At 34.6% G+C, this 20,383-nt stretch overlaps 2 protein-coding genes across 3 annotated transcripts in view; one reads left to right on the plus strand and one right to left on the minus strand.

Moving 5' to 3' along the window:
- MYEF2 (myelin expression factor 2) overlaps positions 1 to 11,901 on the plus strand; it is a 39,293-nt gene extending 27,392 nt beyond the window's left edge. For both annotated transcript variants that reach the window (XM_030842816.2, XM_030842819.2), the window contains one exon: positions 3,818 to 11,901. In XM_030842816.2, coding sequence (XP_030698676.1) covers positions 3,818 to 3,981 — 164 coding nt within the window. In that variant the 3' untranslated portion in view covers positions 3,982 to 11,901. The remainder of the gene's footprint in view (positions 1 to 3,817) is intronic.
- Positions 4,396 to 20,383, minus strand: part of SLC24A5 (solute carrier family 24 member 5) — a 33,408-nt gene continuing 17,420 nt past the window's right edge. Inside the window, exons 6-12 of the mRNA XM_060293463.1 lie at positions 12,307 to 12,390; positions 12,115 to 12,218; positions 11,670 to 11,770; positions 9,700 to 9,983; positions 7,393 to 7,599; positions 5,360 to 5,461; positions 4,396 to 4,868 (exon numbers count right to left, since the gene is read on the minus strand). Coding sequence (XP_060149446.1) covers positions 4,546 to 4,868; positions 5,360 to 5,461; positions 7,393 to 7,599; positions 9,700 to 9,983; positions 11,670 to 11,770; positions 12,115 to 12,218; positions 12,307 to 12,390 — 1,205 coding nt within the window. The 3' untranslated portion in view covers positions 4,396 to 4,545. The remainder of the gene's footprint in view (positions 4,869 to 5,359; positions 5,462 to 7,392; positions 7,600 to 9,699; positions 9,984 to 11,669; positions 11,771 to 12,114; positions 12,219 to 12,306; positions 12,391 to 20,383) is intronic.

A 20,383-nucleotide genomic window follows, 5' to 3' on the forward strand; every position in this document is an offset into this window, starting at 1 on the left:
AAATAGCAGCCCTATTTTGTTTTCTTGGAATCACACAAGATCAGTAGATACTTCAGTCATTTAAGAGTCCTCGGAGCATGTACAAAACCAGAGAAGTCTGATTTTAATTAATTAAAACTAAATTTTTTTCTCCTCAATTATTTATCTTTAGAAAAGCATATATCTCAGTTGGTGTTTTTATGGGATTAAGAAGAAAGTTAGAAAACAGAACTTTCTAGTTCTATACCTAGGGGTTTTTTGGGGCAATCTAACCGTGAAACAAGTATCTATAAGTTACTTTCTCTATAAACCTGAGTGTCCAAACTGTAAGAAGGTTCAAGTATCTTAGCTGATAGACCTTGTCAGCTAGAAAAGCCTTGAGATCACTGTGAGGTCAGGAATTTGGGGGTTTGAGTCATGATTCCTAAAAAGAGAGGAAATTTAAGAGAAAAAAAGAGAAACTTGTCCTGGGAGATTAACGGATTTTGCAAGAGATTATTACATATTTTCCTTTGAAGTTTTGAAGATTTCTTGCTTGAGTGAACCTTAGTATTGCTAATAAACCTATGGTGGGATACTTATGTTAAGAAAAACCGATAAATTTAGGATAATGAAGAACATTTAACCTTAAAAGCTCTTGAAAAGAGCTTTTCTCCACAGTCCTCTTCAAAATCACTGTAAAGTGCTCCCATTTACCAAGGTATGCTTCTTTAATTAAACTTCCTTTTTTTTCAGGTCCCAGCATTTGAGATACTAAGAGGACTGTGACTCTGGAAATTGCTCTGCATTTGTCTTTAAAGCTTTAAAAAAATATATATATAGTCTCCAGTTTCATTTTATGATGTTTGTTAGAAAATGTGATTTCTGTATTTTTTTTAAATTTTTTTCTTCCAGTTTCCTTGAGATAGAATTGACATATAGCACTGTATAATTTTAAGGTGTACAGCATAATGATTTGACTTACACATATAAAATGGTTATCACAAGAGTTCAGTGAACGTCCATCATCCCATAGATACAAAATTAAAGAGATAGAAAAAAAGATTTTCCTTGTGATGAGAGCTCTTAGGATTTACTCTCTTAACAACTTTAATATGTAACACTCAGCACTTATCATGTTGTACATTACATCCCTAGTACTTATTTATCTTATAACTCGAAGTTTGTACCTTTTGACTCCCTTCCTCCAGTTTCCCCTCTCCACTCCACCTGCCACCTCTGGTAACTACAAAATGATCTCTTTTTTTTTTCTATGAGTTTGTTTCTTTGCTTTTGAAGTATAATTGACCTACAACCCTATGTTAGTTCCTGTTACACAATATAGTGATTCGACATTTCCGTACTTTTCAAATGATCGTCACGATAAGTCCAGTTACAATATATCACCATAAAAAGATATTACATAGTTACTGACTATATTCTTCACATTGTACTTTCCATACCCGTGACTCATTTATTTTGCAATTGGAAGTTTGTACCTCTTAATCTTCCTTTACTATTTCTTCCTTCTCTCCAGCCCCCTCCACTCAGACAGCCACCTGTTTGTTCTCTGTATAACTGTTTCTGTTTTGTTACGTTCATTTCTTTTGGTTTTTAGAGTCCACATATAAGTGAAATTATACAGTATTTATCTTTCTGTGACTTATTTACTTAGCATATAATACCCTCTGGGTTCATCCATGTTGTTGCAAATGGCAAGATTTCATTCTTTTTTATGGCTGAGTAGTGCATGCTTGGGTGGCTTCCATATCTTGGCTGTTGTAAATAGCGCTGCAGTGAACATAGGGGTGCATGTATCTTTTTTTAATTAGTGTTTTTATTTTCTTCGGATAAGTACCCAGGAGGGGAATTGCTGGATCTTATGGTAGTTCTATTTTTAATTTCTTGAGGAATTGCCATACAGTTTTCTGTAGTGGCAACACCAGTTTACATTCCCACTAATGGTGCACAGGGGTGTGTTTGGTTTTTTACCTGTTGTAGGTTAAAAAGTTTTTGGATCTACTTTAACCATTATAATAATTTCTCTGGGAATTAGTCTGTTTTATAACTTTTAGAACACAGTTAAAGACTGCCTGGCTTGGGTTACAGATCATGGTTTTGGTTCAGTGTGATATTTATTAACTTGAACCATTTAATTAGTATTGAGTGGGTGAGTGATTACCTATCAGTTGGTTTTTAAAAAGCGCAGTAATGGGGCAGGGCAGGGATGGATGAATAAACGAAAGAAGAAAAGTAGCCTAGGATGTTGTAGAAATCATTCAGATCAAAATTTAAACAGGAAAAAAAAATCTTACTCATGCATTGGGATTAAAAGTTCATCCCATCGCCTGGAAAGGGCTTATGCAATTTTTTGATAAGCCCTTTTTTAAATTAATTAATTTATTTATTATTTTGGGTTGCATTGGGTCTTTGCGCGTGGGCTTTCTCTAGTTGCGGCGAGCGGGGGCTACTCTTCGTTGCAGTGCGCAGGCTTCTCATTGCAGTGGCTTCTCTTGTTGCAGAGCACAGGCTCTAGGCGTGCGGGCTTCAGTAGTTGTGGCACGTGGGCTTAGTAGTTGTGGCTCGCGGTCTCTAGAGTGCAGGCTCAGTAGTTGTGGTGCACGGGCTTAGTTGCTCCGCGGACTGTGGGATCTTCCTAGACCAGGGCTCGAACCTGTGTCCCCTGTATTAGCAGGTGGGTTCTTAACCACTGCGCCACCAGGGAAGCCCAAGCCCTTTTCTTTTACCTTCCCCCCTTTTCCTTTTTTTGTCCCTTTATAGAACTAAATATGTCTGACTGTTTGATTTTATTGCCAGACTAAAATTAGCCCATTAGTGATCTGGCAACTATAATATTCAACGGGAGGGAAACATGGCAAGTAGTCACCTCACATCTAGATCTGTGTGAACTGGGTTATCATACATCCTTGGATGCCTGGGGATAGTCTCAATGTTTACATCTGTTATTTGTGTGTAATTATTATTAACTCTCTCTTTTACTCTCTGAAGTTTCTGGTTTGGATGATGGATTTTTATGGCTACGTGTTTTGATAAATGATATTCATTTATTTCAAATACCAGTCTGTATAGAGTCAGTAATGATATTAACTATAAACAGAACCATTGTCTGGTTTTCCTCCTCCTGGAAGTTTCTCTGAGGTTCTTCTTTGTGCTCTTATCATCACTGTTTTCTACTTTTATTGATTTAAATCTACAGTATCTCGTCCATGCCTGTTTCTGTAATATACTTGGTGCCACTCTTACATGTGGAGTTCAAATTGTCATATTGAATAAATGACTTTGGCACTGTGGTTGAAAAGCAGAATTAGCGGAGCTCTTTGTGGCCTGGTAAAAATTAAATTTCTGGGCAGTTGCTACTGTTTTCAGGGATAAAAGAGTGAAATGGAGGATAAAAGGGAGGGAAGAGAGATTAGGGGACTGGGCATAAAAGAGCAATTGTTTTTCTAAAAATAATTTTGTTTGAATTTGTAAATTTGTTATTAGGCATGGTGACTTGGTGTCATTTTGTGCTAGCTTACCTTATCTTGCTATAAAATTCACTTTAGAAGTAAGGATTTAACATTAAAAATTTTTATTTTAATAAAATATTAAACCTAAGCAAATTTATTTTGATTTCAATTTTGTATATTATAACCTGTATATATTCATTACTTTATATGAATTGCATTATATTCAGAATATAAAATGATGAGAATAATGCTTATATGATGCGCTGTTTTAAAATCATTGATGTTTTTAGCCAAGTTATCATTTCATTGGCTACGAGAAATTTCAAACCTGTGTAGTGAAATGGAACCTGTTTAAACAGACTAGTAATTCTATAATTTTTATTTTATAGGTCATGTAATGTTTGCAGAAATAAAAATGGAGAATGGAAAGTCAAAAGGCTGTGGAACGGTCAGATTTGACTCCCCAGAATCAGCTGAAAAAGCCTGCAGAATAATGAATGGCATAAAAATCAGTGGCAGAGAAATTGATGTTCGCTTGGATCGTAATGCATAATTTGAAACCACGGTTGGAACATTCTTACATCTGTTTTGCTGAATCTCCTAGTAAAAGTCATTTTTTTAAGTAATACTGTATGCTTACAAAAGTTGTAAAGATGAACTTTTAAAACTCCCACCAGCTTTTAACAGTATAGTGTTAATATACTGTGATTTTTGTTAATCTCAAGTTTGGATTTTTAAAGACAGCAAGTCTGGTCATTCAGTTTAAATGAATGGTTATACTATTTTTAATGAAATAAGCCATTTTCTTGTTATTTTCAGTTCTGCATAGTGGGATTTGTTTGTTCAAGTGTCCCCAGCTTTTATCAACTTATTGTAAGGTAAAACATAGATGGTTTTTTCAAAACTTCTGTTTAATACATGTAATTGTCCTTGAAAAGAAAGGGCTCAGACAAATTAGGATATGATTTTGGTTGGTTTTAAATTTTTCTTGGTGATAAAGAATTACTGTAAGTAAGTTTTAGATTCTAAAGTTCAGAATATTTTTTATTTGACTTAAATGGAGAAATGGAGTTTTCCTTCTCTGCCCTTCCCCATCATTCACATTTTCCACATAACATTAACCACCACAGCCCCTTATTTTATTATTTCCAATAATTCCAAGTTCATACAGAACTGATAATGTTGCAAGCCCCAAGTATAATAATAGGCAGACTAGTCCCAACTTTCTGTCTAGTTTCCAGCCATTAAGGTGAACTGCTAAGAGAAGAAAAATAATTGAAATGTTGAGAAAGATGGTTATGTAAGTTAGTCCTCTACTGTTCACTTCTACAGGAGCAGATGCATTTATAAATGCAGTTTTAATAAACCATGGAACTCCTAGGCACAACATATCGAACACATTGGATCCCACGATGTTAGACATAGCCATATCTCCTTTGCCTGTAAAAAAAAAAAAGCATGTTGTTAAAATATGCACACCAATACTGTATTTTATTAATAAGCTTCATAAGAAAAAACACTGGATACTTTCTCTGTTTGTTTTGGAAAATTGTTGTATTAGAGGAAAAGTCTTAATGAATTTGTATTTTTAAATTTTGGGGGGTTAGTATTTAAAGTCTTAACATTTATTTATCTAATAATAATTATCTTTATTTATTAAACCATTTTTCAATAAGGTATGTAGATTACTTGTTGCTTTTCATTCTAACATGGTTATGATTTAATGCACATTTCAGATGAATATTACTTGGGCGATTAGATTTAGTGAAATTAATCTGCTATTAAATAGTAAATCCTTCCTCTGAGTCACTCCTTTTTTTTTCTTCAAAGTATGTTACTGAGGAAATAAATATTTTAAAGTTACCTTTGCTCAGTGTATTTCAGCCAGGCTTTTAAGAAGGGCACTGCAGCTTGAGGGACCTACTTCTTACCTTTTCTTGCAACCAACACACTTGCAATCGTGTCTGGTATGCTTGTTCCTGCTGCTAATAAAGTAAGGCCCATTACTGTATCTGGAATTTCTAATGTTTCCCCTGAAATAAACATAGATATTACAAGTTACAAATCTTATAGATTCGCTAACTGTTCTCTGCAGATATTTCAGATATTTCTTTCCTGAAAAAGAAAATAGGCATATTTAGATTTCAGAACCAATATGTATTTACTTAGATTTTAGCTACCAAAATATTTGAATAATATTGGTGAATTGGTAACCCAGGTAGCACAGATTTTTAATGACAGATATCGATATTTAATACACAAAATTCTACCAAGGAGTAATTTCCTTGCCTGGTATGCTTACAGAAGTTTTGGCTGTCCACTGTTGTCAAGGCTGTTGCTTAAAATATGCTAACGAGATTGGTCATTTTCTCTTTTCCCTTTTAAAAACATTTGCTAAAGAGGTCAGATTTAAGCAAATTATTTGTGGCTGTTTTTAAGCTGTACATGTGTTAACACGGTATGCGTTTTTAAATTCCTACTTTAGTGACAGACCTTAGTTTAGTGTTTTCTTTGGGAAATCATAAATCTGAGGAAAACAGAATAGGATTCGGCTTGAGTCTTTCTAACTTTATGGTCCCAGTTTAATACTTGTGTTAAGTCTGATGTCAGTTCAACATTTTTCATAAATGTATTCATTTTGGGAAACAGAACTAGAGGGAAGTTTTAAAAAAAAAAGTAATTGTAACTGCTCTTAATATTGTAATTGAAAACTTACTTTAGAATTTTTTTTTCTTAAAATGTTAATTAGAAGAACTTCAAGTAGCATATTTATTGCATGCTTATATATTGATACTGGAATTGTAATTGGTTGTTAATTTTGTTACTGGTTTGCCAGAGTTCATATGTACATAAATAACGCTAATATTTATCATCTTGGGGACTGTTCTATGATCTAGTACTTCATTTTGTTCTTTTCTTGCTTTCCTAATGTCAAATGTGATCTGTCTGAGAAAATTTAGAGTTTTAATATGCAAGCTATTGGACTTTTTCATCTTACTCTTAAAAAAAAGTAAAAGAAAAAGAAATAGAATAGCATACTATTCTAAGTCATATATTAATTTGAGAAAAGTCAGAGGTCAGCAAATTTTTTTCGAAAGGGTGAGATAGTAATTATTTTAGGCTTTGCAGGCTATATGATCTCTGTTGCAGTTATTCAGCTCTGCCAGTGTAATGTGAAAGCATCCATAGATAATATATAAATTGATGGGCATGACTGTGTCCAGTAAAACTTAACTCTCAAAAGGAGACTCAGTGATTTGGGCACACAGGTGGTGGTTTGCTCACCTATGATATAAGTCCATTCAGCTTAACCTTTCTGGGAGAAATTCCTGATTTTTTTGTTCATTGTTTATATTCAGTTTTTCCTTCTGGACTAGGAGTTCTGTGGGACTAGAGCTACTTATGACCAAGCAGTAATAGTTAAATCTTAATCATGAAGGTAGTAGAAACCTAAAATGAAACTTTATTTTGTACCCTTTTTATTCATTTCATACTACGTTTATATTCCCATATTAAAAAGCAAAATAAAATGTAATCCAGTTAAACAGTGAGTACCCATCGTTTTCTCAAAACACTGGCACCTTGCTATATTTTTTATTATGGAATGGAATTCAATATAAAGACTATATTGTGCACCCATGCAATGTGATTTAATTATTAGCATAATAGAAAGACATTCTGTGAATTTGATTTCATTTATAACATGTACATTCCTTTGACTTGTACCCCTGGGCTGTATATAACAGTGAGAATATAGTTGACATGTGATATACAACTCACAAAACCTGAATGAGCTTGTTGGTGTATTAATATTTAATCTTTCTGTAAATAGCACTAATCTTTAGTCTTTACTGAAAAAAATTTTGCTCTTTAACTAGACTACACTTAGTGAATATATGCTTTGTTCTTATATAAAACTGATTATTTTATTTTTAAATTGTGCTCTTATGCTTAAGATACATACCAGTTATTGTGACCATCCAAACCAGGATATATGTAAATGCAGATATCCACAGTGCTGACATGAAAAAGGTTATCACAAAGTAATTTTTCCAAAACTTTCTTCTACAATCTGGTGTGGTTAGAAAAAGTAGTATAATAATGGGAAGGGATAGTACCCAAAAAATTCTTTTCAAGTCTGCTTCAGGCATGTTGAAAACACTTGGTGGATCTGTTAAGGAAAAATTAAACGATTTTGAGTTTTCTCAAGTGGCCAATTAAGTTAGAAATGTTCATTTAGAGAGCTGTATTGAAATAAATTAGCTGTATCAGTTTTTAAGAGGCTATTTAAAACATTCGAATACCTCATTACTGATATTGCTGGCAAAGAAACTAATTGAGACTTCAGGGCTGACGGTGTAAAATGTGATACTCAGCGTTTCTTGATTTGGGGCCTTAAATCCATCAAAATGTCTTGGATCATTCACTAAGTATGTTAGAGACATAATGTTTATGAAGTGTCAGTTCAACATCTCTTGGTTTTCTACAGTGTGGATGGTCTTTAGTAACTTTTGCTTATGGGATTAACTGGCTGTCTTACCTTAGCTATCCCCGTTGTTTCCATTTCCCAGTATTGATGGTACCTCCAGCCTGCCCTATGTATCACATAATGTATACTTAGGGAGTATAAGATAATTATAGCATAATCTTTTTATTAAGTTGAATATTTCTAATTCTCATTGTAAGTGTCTTTAGGGGACTTGTTTCATTATTTTCTTTGATTAATTTACCAAACACAGAATTGACCACAATTCTTAGAAAGAACCTTAAGAAAATAGGCACTAGTATAGAATCTACAATGTAACTTATAAGACTTGAGTATGTTTTTTAAATTAATACTTAGTGGAAGACAATAATATATTCGATAAAAAGGGGAATTCACTTTAAAATTGTTTAAAATTTGTATGGCATTTATAAAATACTATACCCATATTAGGTCACATTACAACGAATGCTAGTAAAATAACTCATAAAAAATTTTTTGCCAAGCCTCAGCCAATGGGCCAGAAAGTAACAGATATAATTTTAGTGTGATAAAAAATGTTTGGACTGGTTCTTTTGAGTTTCTTGTTACAAAATTTAACTTAGACGTGTGTACCTCTTGCGCCTGAAAGACTAGAAACTATAATTTTTGTAAGAAGGGTAAAAGTCATACTTTAACTTTTTAAGGTAATAAATTAGAATAAGTTCCCTGTCTACTAAATAAAATTTAGAAACTGTTTCTTACAACCACTTTATAATAAAAATAACCACCAAATTTGTATTTCTGGCCATAGCTGAATTCGACTTCCTACTAAATATATTTACTTAAGTGTTTTGCTACTGCTTCAAATGACATGTTTAAAATTCAACTGTTTCCTTCCTGCTTTCTTTTTTCCCACACCAGCTTTTCTTCCTTAATTCCTAGTTTTTGTAAGTGGTGTTCTCATCTTCTTAATCAGTCATGATCAAAAGCCTCAGAATTATCTCTGCTCCCAAGTAGCCCTTCAGTGGCCTGGTCTTGGTGATGCTCCCTTTGCAATGTCTCACATCTGTTCTCTTGTATCCCCCCTGCCTTCACTTTGTCTAGACATCTGTTAAACACATCAGTTGGTTTTGTAGCCTCTTAAAGACCTCCATGTCTTTTATCCCATATTTCAGTTCTGATAATTTCTCTGCTCACAAACCTGCAAACACTCTTAATTTAGCATTTAAGACTCTATCCTCTTCCTTTCTATCCACCTTTCTTCTGCTTCCATTCTGCACATGCAGTGCTCCAGTTATGTTAGTACTTGAGCAGGCCTTTTGCTCATGTTATTTCCTTGTCAGTCCATGGAATACTCTTTACTCTTATCTCTGCATCATTTACTTATGACTAATAAGTAACAGCTATTGAAGTCTAGACTTCAATAGCTGTTACTTATTATTCAGAAATCAGGTTGTTAGTTAAAATCTTACTATTCTACAAGGCTTAGTTTTAATGCTCCCTTCTCCGTGATAATCTTTCCTATCTAACCATCTTCATCAAATTTTATACCATCTGTCCCGTTTAGGAACCACAGTTATGCATTATTTGTTTCTCTTTACAGTACTTAAATGTTCACATTTTAGCTATTTGGGTTTTTTTTTTCCCCCCTGTAGTATTGGAAGCTTCTTTAGGGATAGGTCTGCCTCTTGATCATCCCTTAATCCCCGTAGTGTTTTTTACATAGTATATAGTACTTAATGAATTGAAATGAAATTAAGTTTTGCTAGTGAATAGACTTAATAGTGGCCAGGATGTGGTTATTACCTTCAGAAACCTGACTAAGACCATGTAAACTTATGGAAAGCTGGGAGTAGCCAGAATCTTCATGAAATACTCCACTGTCAGTTCTTGATTGCCTACGAATGAATGGTTGATCCTCATCTTCCCATCCCATCAGTGGCTGTTGTTCACTTCTCTCTTCCATTGCTTTGGCAAGGCAGGTGCAGCAAGGACTGCATTTCTTTATAATATATTGGTTAATTTTAATGTCAAAACACAGCACCAAAACATACAATCCGTATATCAGAAGCAGTGAAGTTCCTTCATACCTATAAATTAGAGAAATTTGTGTGTTTTTCAATTAAAAATGTGAAAGTTATTTTAGAGTTAGTAGCTTTGGGGCAGTATCTGCTTAATTTTCTAATGCAGCAATAGAACAGAAATGTTCTACATATATTTTGGTTTTGCAGATGTGTCCACCTTTGGTTACAGCATTAATAAAAATGTATTGAAAGCTTGACACTGTCCTTTCTGTATTTCAAAAACAAAGATTATAAATTCATTGTCTTAATTTGTAGAATCCTTCCTAATGGCAGGCATAAAAAGTTCTTTAAACATAATAGTAATTATAGACTTTCAAAATAAAAGTGAAACTAATGAATAGTGATGGGCATTCTCCACCTCAGGTCATTGGAAGAATATAATAATTATAAGAACATATAGTATCTGTTCATTTCAATTGTATAGGAATTTTGTGTAAAATATTCAGAATATATTAGACTTTGGCTGGAGCCTTTCAGTTTGCTATACAGAGATTTTTCGAAGATTTTAATGTAAATGAGTTTGGCTTGCATTCACAAGAAAGCAAGGATGTTCTCAAAAATAAAATTATACCTAAGGCACTGAGAACCGTTTTCCTGTACTCTGGTTTGCTGTTTAAAGGATTTTCATTAGCTAACACCATCACATTTGAACCTTGCATTTACCTTTTATTTTATAGCCATTGAGTCTCTGCTACAGCTTGAAAGCACGGAGTTCTTGATTTCCCTAATGGGGGGGAGCATTAGCTTGGATGCTCTCACAGTCATTGTCCCCTTACAGACAACTGCTAAGTCCCAGAAGCATCCCCATTGTAACCAACAGTCTTTCCTTGGGAGACAGGCTAGATTTCAGGATGATTCATTTAAAAAATTTGCTCCCTGCGAGGTTTAAAGTGTTTTGATAGCAGGTATTGATGCAGCACTGCCAAATTGTAGTATTCCAGAGGGGTGCCGTTTACAGTGTTTTCTATTTTTCTGGTGATCTCTGGCATTGGGCAATGTACAATCCGTATGGCTGTGTTTCACATTTCTTTATCCGTTAAGATTCCTAGTGTAGTGATAAACACCTACTCGTTAGCTGAAACGATTACTATCTGTTCACTAAGTCACCCCCGTTTTCATTTTCTTGGGACAGCAAGGCATGGGGAGATTATAAAGCAAACAGGTTTTAATATTGAAACCTAAACGTTTTTGATTTTTAGAGGAAGAAGGCTATAGTTCCTCTTACTAAATGAACATCAGGGAGAAAGTTGGAGGAATTTAAAGGAACTTCTTTTACTTCCTTTGTCATCTTCTCCAATCTTGTGACCATGGTCACTTTTAACGGAAGCAAGGTAAACCACCCAATAGATGAAGAAGCCACCTGTTAGGGCTTTAACGGACAACAAAAGTTGGGAAATCTTCTCAACAGAAAGTCAGTGGAGAGAAAGAAGGGTGGTAAGATCCAGTGGTTAGATAGAAAAAAGACTGACTTGACTAAAGAATTGCAAAGAAGGGAGAAGAACCCAACTAGCAATGGTTGTGAGGGGGTTAGCTCAGAGACCTACAGGGAAAATGTACGGAAGTGGCGGATAATTGAGAAGTGATTGAAATAACATTTTTGAAAAAAAAAGAAATGTTACTAAACCATCAGAATTTTATAAAAATCCTCTCTGTAACTGTTTTACATTAAGAATAATGATTATTCAAGCTTACCAGTAAACTTGGTTGTCAAATATTATGGCAAGAACTGCTGCTACACTAATCATGTATGCTGCACAGTCTCTGAATAGGGGCCAACATGATAGCGTTGAAACCTATAAAATAATTAATGTTTTCCATTACACTGTAACTTCTTCAAGTACTTGCTTAGTGCAATAATAAAATTGTTTGTATATTTGTAGCTAAATATTGTTGCCTTTTGCATATTGCATAGAGAAAGGAATTTTAAGAAAAATTGTGTTTCTAAACCTAGTCTGATTTTCATAAATTTGACCAAGAGGTATTTGTGGGTTAACTTAAAATTGAATACATGTTGTTTTTCTACCGATTAATAAATTTAATTGAACGCATTACTAGTGCCTTGTTTGTTCTAGACTGTGAACGGTTCTTATAATTTGTCAAGGCAATAAATTTTGTTGAATAAAGTTGTTTTACATACCACGTTAGATAGTAAGCCACAGGCTGCACAGATGCCAAGGAGATTATAAATTGCAGATCCAAGAATGGTGCTGATGCCAATATCGCCCTCTGTGATAAATACACCTATAAGCAAGATAGTAGCTCAGTTAGTATTGACTTGGAGAAGATCAAATCACATGGAGTAAGAAAAAATATAAGGAGCAATATTTACCTAGGAAAGCAGTAACCAATTCAGGAGCTGAACTACCGGCTGCCATAAAAGTTGCACCTGCAACATTCTGGGACAATCCAAAGGCTGAAGACAAATGAGATTATGTTATGCCTGGTAAAGTGACAAATGAAAGTATGTCTTTATAACTAAATAGATATATATATATCAAAGCTACACCTTCACAGAAAATCACTAATATTAACTTTAGCTGGAAAATAGCCAATAGAGGCAGCGTGCTAGGCATTATTTACCCTAGGTCAGAAAGTTAGTGTCAAAGTTAGAACTAAAACTCAGGTTTCCAAGGCTTTGATAGCAATCCTTTGTTGATGTTTATTGTTTGCTATCTCTACTGATATTTGACACTCAGTCTTTCCAGACTCTCAAACTCTGGTGTGCTTTGTTGAGTCCCGTTCACCTGTGGTCAGTATTTCCTTATTCTTGCCTGTGGGGACCGTTACCTGTCGCTCACTCTCAGGTCCACATCAGGTTCTACTTCTCTGCTGAGACATCTACCTTTGACATTACTGATTCCTTTTGTTGTTGGCGGTGTGACAACAAAACAAAAATAGCTACGATATTTCTGCCCACATGATTTTCCAGAACTTCTCCATTCCCTATCAAAAAACCAAACCAAAACAAAAAACAAGGTGGAGTTTATGTTTACATCATCTGAGCCTAGATGAGCCTTTGTGACTGCTTTGACTAACAGTATGGCAGAGCCGTAATATTTCTGAAGCTAGGGCATAAAAGGTGACAAAACTTTCTCATGGTTTTCTCTCTCTAGGAACATTTGCTTCAGAGCCCTAAGTGATCGCATAAAAACCCTGGCTACCATACTGGAAAGACCTTGTGAAGAGCCCACATAGAAATAGAGATCCCTGAGGAACCCCGGCTGGTGCAGCCCCCCAGTTTTGAATCTTCCCATCCCAGGCACCAGACATGTGAAGGAGGGAATTTTCAGATAATTCTAGTCCTCTCTTCTTACTATAACTGCATGAGAGACCTCAAGCAAGAACCACTCAGCTGAGGCCAGTAAACCCCCAAAGCTGTGAGAGGTATGAAATGATTGTTCTTTTAAGCTAATAGTTTTGGGGTGATTTGTTAAGCAGCCGTAGATAAGTGGAACACCTGACTATTGTTCATTTATTTGTTATTTATCTATTGACTACCTAGTATGCCAGATGCTTTTTTTATGTGCTAGGAATGTGGCAGCAACAAAACAGATGTTTCTCATCTTCTGGAATTTAATTATAGTGAGAACAGACAGGATAAGAAAACTATGCATCATGTTAGGAGCAAAAGCAGGGTGGGGGGATATAAAATGTCATGGAGGAAAGATTGTAATTTTAGATTGGGTAACCAGAAAGGACTTCACTGAGATGGTAACTTAACAAAGACTTCAAAGTGAGGGAGCTAACCTCACATAGACCCAGGAGTGTTCTAGGCAGATGGAGTGAGTGCAAAGGATTTGAGGTAGAAGCTAGCCTGTGTGTTCAAGAAACAGAAAAAGACTGGAGTGTCTGGAATAAAGTGCGTGAAGGAGAGCTGTAGATGATGAGGTCAAAGGTAATAGGTGGCTAGATCATGTAAGGCCTTGTGGATCCTAGCAAGGACTTGGGCTTTTATTGTGAAGAGTATGGGAAGTGCTTGGAAAGACATCCACAGCGTTGCTTGCTGGTAATACCAGCCACAGTCATCTTTTTTATCCCCATGAGATTATCTGGTCTCAGAGGCCCAACCAGCTTGTTGGGCCACCTGTTAAGCCTCCATTGTGAAAAATCCTCTCAGGATAGTCGGAATTATCTAATCCAGGCTCTCTATCCTATTCCTTACTATTTTCCTTTGGTCACCTTGCTTGATGAACATCTACTTGTGGTGACTAATGAAGGGAGAGAAGTAATCATTTATGTAAGTGACATTTCATAGCATTTCTTTTACTGGTTAGAGTAATTTTACATATAAATATGTAGTATATATATAGTATATTGTATTTATACTCTTACTACAACTCTGATATGTAGTAGGACCAATTGGCCATGAAACTTAAAATAGAACAAGATGAAGCATGTTGTTTTGTTCTTAACTTTTTCATTTTATGTATGAAGTAAATAATATCTTACATTCATGGTATACAGTTCACGATCATGTACATAATTTAATCATCTCAGCTATCCTCAGATGTGAGTGGTGGTATTTCCATTTTACAGATAAAGAAACCGGTCCAGAAGGTTAAGTAACTAAAAGTTACATGGAGAGCAAGGATCTTAAATGTGAGGAATTAGGGCATAAACCACAAGTCTGTTGCTTCTAAACCCAGTGCTATTTCTGTTTCATCACAGAAACTCAATATAATATAAGAATGGCACTTAGGCCAATTATGGGGGACAATTGAGTCATTTTCTTTCCTGCCTCACGGCACTGGTACATAACTACCACTGTTCCATTCCTTGCTAGGGGGAAAATAGCTAATGGGAGTCAGGAATAATTTGGACGTTTTCCAGCATATTCCAGAGAATGTATAAATTTAGTGATATTACCATGAATTCTCTTCTCAAATCAAACCAGGGCTCGATAATATGTGGAGGAAATTGAAAAAGAACAGAGTGCTTCATCTTGAAGTAACTGTCTAAACTCAGGGCAGCTGAAGTGTGAATGGCCAATCTTCATTTAATGCTGGCTGAAGAATGCTTCATTAGAAAAATTCAGTCTTGAGAGAGAAAGGGTGATCCATCCGGCTGTTGCAAGGTAGGAAAATAGGTGGCCCTTTTGAGCACTTTCACTCTCAAAAGGCAGTAACAATAAAGCTTGTTGCTATTCACTGGGCTCTATTTGAGTTATGAAAAGAAAGGTTCTGTACAGATGGATGTGTAAAAACTTCAAAGATATTTTAACAAGTTATATCTTAAGGTTCTGAGCATATTTTATAAAATGGTTTATACCTTTGAACTTTAGAATCGACTGGCTTTGTCTTCACTGACCCTTGGGTAGCATTTCTCTCTGCTATAGTTTATTATTAAAGATAAATTGTTCTGGTTTCCCCCCTCTCCCAAGAGCTATTACTTTTTTCCCTCTCTATTACTCTAAAGGAATAATCATATTTCCTTCAGGATATAGTAGAAATGTTCAAGGTGAGTTTTCTTTATAGGTTTAGATATTACATTGTTTATATAAAGTGCAACTTTATGATAATGAACTGATTACTGGAACTCATCAGACTTTTTCTTAAGCATGTTCTCTTCTCTGGTACCATGTTGGAAAGTTTGTAACGGTTTTTGAAAATCCTCTTCTGGAAATACAGTAGAAAGAGTTTTAAACTAAAATAGAGACCTGGCTTCTGGCCTTGCCACTACCTTGATGTGAGACTTTAGATAAGTCATTCAGACAAGTCTTGTATTTTGCCATCTGTAAAATGGAGGGTTGGACTACACAATATTTAGGTATCTTCTAATATTATCAATTTTTACAAAAAATATAAATTCTATGCCTTAAGCCTCTGTACTGCTTCTTACTGTTAAATCAATTCCTTTTATAAATAAAAATCCCCTTTGTTGCTGAAAATTTAGAAAATGGAGGAGAAAACAATGGGGAGGATCATTTATAATTTTAACATTGTATTTTAACCACCGCTACCGTTCTTTATGTATTTCCAGTTCTTTTCACAATGTGCGTTTAATAGAGTTACAAGAGAAGGCTATAAGCAATTTGGTGTCTTCTGGCACAATTTTGTAAAGTCCTCAGTGATAGCAAATTTTCATGCCTTGTGAATGGATTTGAATTTTGGAAGCAATTAAAAGTCATTCAGACCCAACTCTAGTGACTAGGGTGGGTAGGCATGCTGAGTAATTCTATTCAAAATGAAGTATGACAGCAAACCAATGTCTTTTATGATTTGCAAAATTGGTTCTGATACTAATTCCAAATATATTCTAGAAATGTTTTGAGTGAAGTCAGCATCATTGAAATAAATGCCTAGCCCCTCAATGTACAACTGCATGTATATCTCTGTGGTGCTTTTAACAGGAAATAAAAACATTTGAAGTACTTTAGAGTTATCATCTCATATTTTGTCTGAGCTATAACGGAATAAATTCTGAAACTCTGTATAATGTTTTGAAAGGCCTGATTCCACTGAAAAAGAAAGACTCCCCCATGGCCTAATCTAACAGCTTTAACATTAATTAATTTCCACTTGCCCTAAGTCTATCATATAAAGCATATGTAAGACATTTTATCTCCAAAGCTCACAATTACCTGAGTTTTGTCTCCATAACTTGCCCAAAGTCACATAGGTAGTAGTTGCAGAGATGGGATGCGCAGCTAGACCTTTTTGAATTTAAAAAGCTGCTCTTTCTGTTACCCATGTAAGTGAAGAGATTAATACATAGCTTTATTATTATCATCATCATCATCATTGCCTGTTCCTGAATAGCATCTTGGTAATATCCAGACCACTTAGCACTTATTTAGATCCATATACCTGGGGTAGATTTAGATGCAATCCAAGGTGACCACAATGTATTTATTTATATTTTAAATTTAGATTAGTTTAGATCAGAGGGAGAAGAAAAACAGAGAGGATGAAAATGCTCTTAAGAGGAGAATGAGTGCCTGTGTGGCGGGAGGAAGTGCTATTCTTAGATTCTTTGTTCTTTGGAAAGGCTTTGCCTCTGTAAATTTCATAAGGATTAAGAATCAAACAATCCCCTGAAACTGTCGGCTATCCAAATGCCATACTCACAGAATTATTCCACTCCCTTTCAATTTTATCAATTTAGAATTAATTCTACCTGGAATTAAAACTTTCCTTTCTTTCTTACTGTCTATTTCTGAAACACAAAGTAGAACATGGGCAAATATTAGCTCAAAGCAGAGTGAATAAGAATAAATTTTTAATAAAAAAGTAAATATTTTATTTAAGTATGTTTCTGAAAACCTTACTAAGATCATTTTCACTTAAGACATGTTATACTTCAAAGGATCAACATGGTGGAGGGATTAGAACTACTAACTGAATAGCGTATTACTGTAACATTTAAAAAGAAAAGTTTCATAACTAGCTCATTGTGGACTTTGGGCTATATCAAGTGACCAGTCACTAGGGGTTCTCATGCTTCTCTCTAGTTAGCTTAGGAAAAGTTAAAGAAAGGTGATTTAAACAGTGGTTAAATAACTCTAGGAGATCCCCATTACATGTTAAAACAATACATAAAAAGGATTTGTTTTGACTTTATACTGAACTTTTGTGTTTCTAAAAATGAACTGCTTATAAAGATGCGAGGTAATAGTCCTACTATTTGGGCTGCAAGTTAATATAGTTTATATTATATATAAATGTGTTCAAAGAATCATCTTTAGTCTCTTTTCCTTTAGAACTTAAATGGATAAAAGAGAAAATAGGATTAGAGGAAGGGGGTATAGCAACAACATTTTCTTGTATTGGTTCTACATAGTTAAGATGACAGCAAAATGTCTCAGGGTATGTGCTTGCTTTTCCAGTTTTGTGGTGGGGAGGAGAGTTGTGTGACTTTGATGGTCATGAGTTGAGCAAGAAAGGGAAGGATCCTTGTTGAAAGCCTCAAGTGGTGGTGGTTCTAATGGTAATTGACAGACCAGCATATATAGCTACAGACAGAGACAGCTACACTTGGCTGAATTGGCCCTGGCCAGGGCGTCAGCAAGAGGCTCTGCCCTCCACCACTTCCAACTTATCCCCTGCATGGAGACTCCAGTCCTGAGCCTTTTCTAGTCTTCACCTTGCTGAGGACCCTTGTGCTAACCAAATGAACCACTGTTAGTGATTGGAGGAGGGGTTCCTGGGGTGATGGGGTGGGCCGGGGGTGTGCCAATTCAACCATTGTATCCTAGGTTGGGACTCAGACATGTACTCCATAGAAAGTCATTGCGTTATACATGATGGTTTGGTTCCACAGTACTGCACTATGATTTCATGTACATCATAGACAAAATGCTCAGTTCTCAGAGTCTCATTATTGCAGGTTACCATTTATAACATTAATTTACAGCCCCCAGTAGGTTGCTAAAATTCTTAACTGATTTTTTTAAGTGACTTGGTGGATTCTCATTATCTGTAGTTACAATGAGTATTTGATGTATTTTTGTGGTCAAAATTTCCAGTGCCCTTGGGAGGAAAAATACCTTTTAAAATTGTTCAGAAAGAACAGTTCTTCTGAAACAACCATATTACGGCAGCTAATCTCAAACAAGGACGTGTAAAATTATATCACACAGCAATTGAAAACATTCTTGGGTTTTGGCATTAGAGAAACCAGGGCTCTCCTGTGTACTGGCTGTGTAGTCTTGAGAAATTATATATTCTCTCAGCCTCGGTTTTTTCATTAGTAAAACCAATCTAATAGTCCCTACTTTATAGGGTTTCTGTGAAGACTAAATATAATCATATATGTTTAATTTAGAACCATGCTTGGTCTTCTATAATTGTTTTATGATAAATAACTATAATAAGTATATAAATAGTTAATAGCATTCCAGTACATTGTAGAATGCTCTGTAAATTGTTTAGAGGATTATATTAATACTTATTAGTTGGGTGGGACTATTATAGCTTGTCAAAGAACTATGGGGAAATGTAAAGCATTTGCAGGCTTTCTGAAGTTAGTTTCTGTGGATGTAAAGAAATTCCAGAGAAATTGTTTTTTATTGTTGATGTCCTAATTTGGACAAGACCATACTAAGACCTTGGAAAGAGAAACGACAGAATTAATTTAGAGCATTTAAAAAATGAATCCAGCTAGCACTATTTCCATTTCATTTCGTTGCCAGCATTTTCAATGCTGAAGACCGGGGTCAATTCTTAGCAGCTGAAGATTTGGCAGTGATGTGGGCATCCATCAATCACACATCCATAATAGCTACTGTGTTACACTTCAGAGCAAAGAGCTATTCACTTGAGAAATGAATGTTTGCTGATGATGTTCCAAAGTAATTCCACAAATGGCATGGTGGAAATCATTATTATAGATATTTTATGAAGTTGCTTAATGAAGATTATTTTGAAGTAGCAATCTAAATTTTAATGCAGTAGTTTCTTCTGCAGGGCTAGAAAGTTATCTGTTTATTTACCACTCCCAAGACAGGTTTTTATTTTAAAAATTCTTGATGGATTTATTCTTTCAGTCAAGTCATTGTTTGGAAATGTGAAAACGAAAAACAAGCAAAAAAAAAGTGATTTTTTTGTTTGTTTGTTTTCCAGGAAGAGAAGGATTCTAAGTGGGGATATGGTACCTTGAATTTTTAATTTCTTAATTTTATATAATTAATATGATTTAGTTTTTCTAATGAGAAGTGTGGTACTGGCACAAACATGAACAAATAGATCATTAGAATAGAGTATAGAGTTGAGAGTATAGAAAATGGATCAACTTTTGGAAAAAATAGCATTGTATCCTATAGCAAAACAAATTCTTAGTGGAAGAAATAAAAATATTAAATATAAATAAATAAATAAATGTAAAAAAAAAAAGAAACTATAAGTAGAAGAAAAGATGACAATTTTTCTGACCTAGGGATAAAAAGGTATAAAACCAAAAGGGGAGTCATAAGGAAAATATTTGTAAATTTACTTAAAAATATGTACACTTCAAAAAAAATTAAAAAGTACACTTCAATGTGATAAACACATAAAATACAAAACCAAACAAACCATAAAAAGTATATCATATAAAAATTATATTAGAAAGAGTTAATACCCTTATGTTAAAAAAAATCTTGGAAATCAGTAAGTAAAAGACAAATACTCCCGTATTAGAACATGGGCAAAAAACACAAAAGCAAAAACCAGAAATTTTAATACACATATAAAATTTTCAACCTTACAAATAGTAAGATAAATACAAATTTTATAAAATAACTTCCATTTGAAAGCAATTAACAAAGACATTTAAAATGATCCCAATAAGAATTATTTTTAAAAAAGGTATTATTCATGGTTTTCTGGAATGGAAGCTACCACACATTGTGGAGGTTTTCGTTGGCACACCCTCTGTGAAATGCTTTTGGAAATGTATAATATAAAGCTTAAAATATGCATAGCTCTGTA

This window comes from Globicephala melas, chromosome 2, assembly GCF_963455315.2.
Source record: "Globicephala melas chromosome 2, mGloMel1.2, whole genome shotgun sequence".
NCBI classification, from domain to species: Eukaryota; Metazoa; Chordata; class Mammalia; order Artiodactyla; family Delphinidae; genus Globicephala; species Globicephala melas.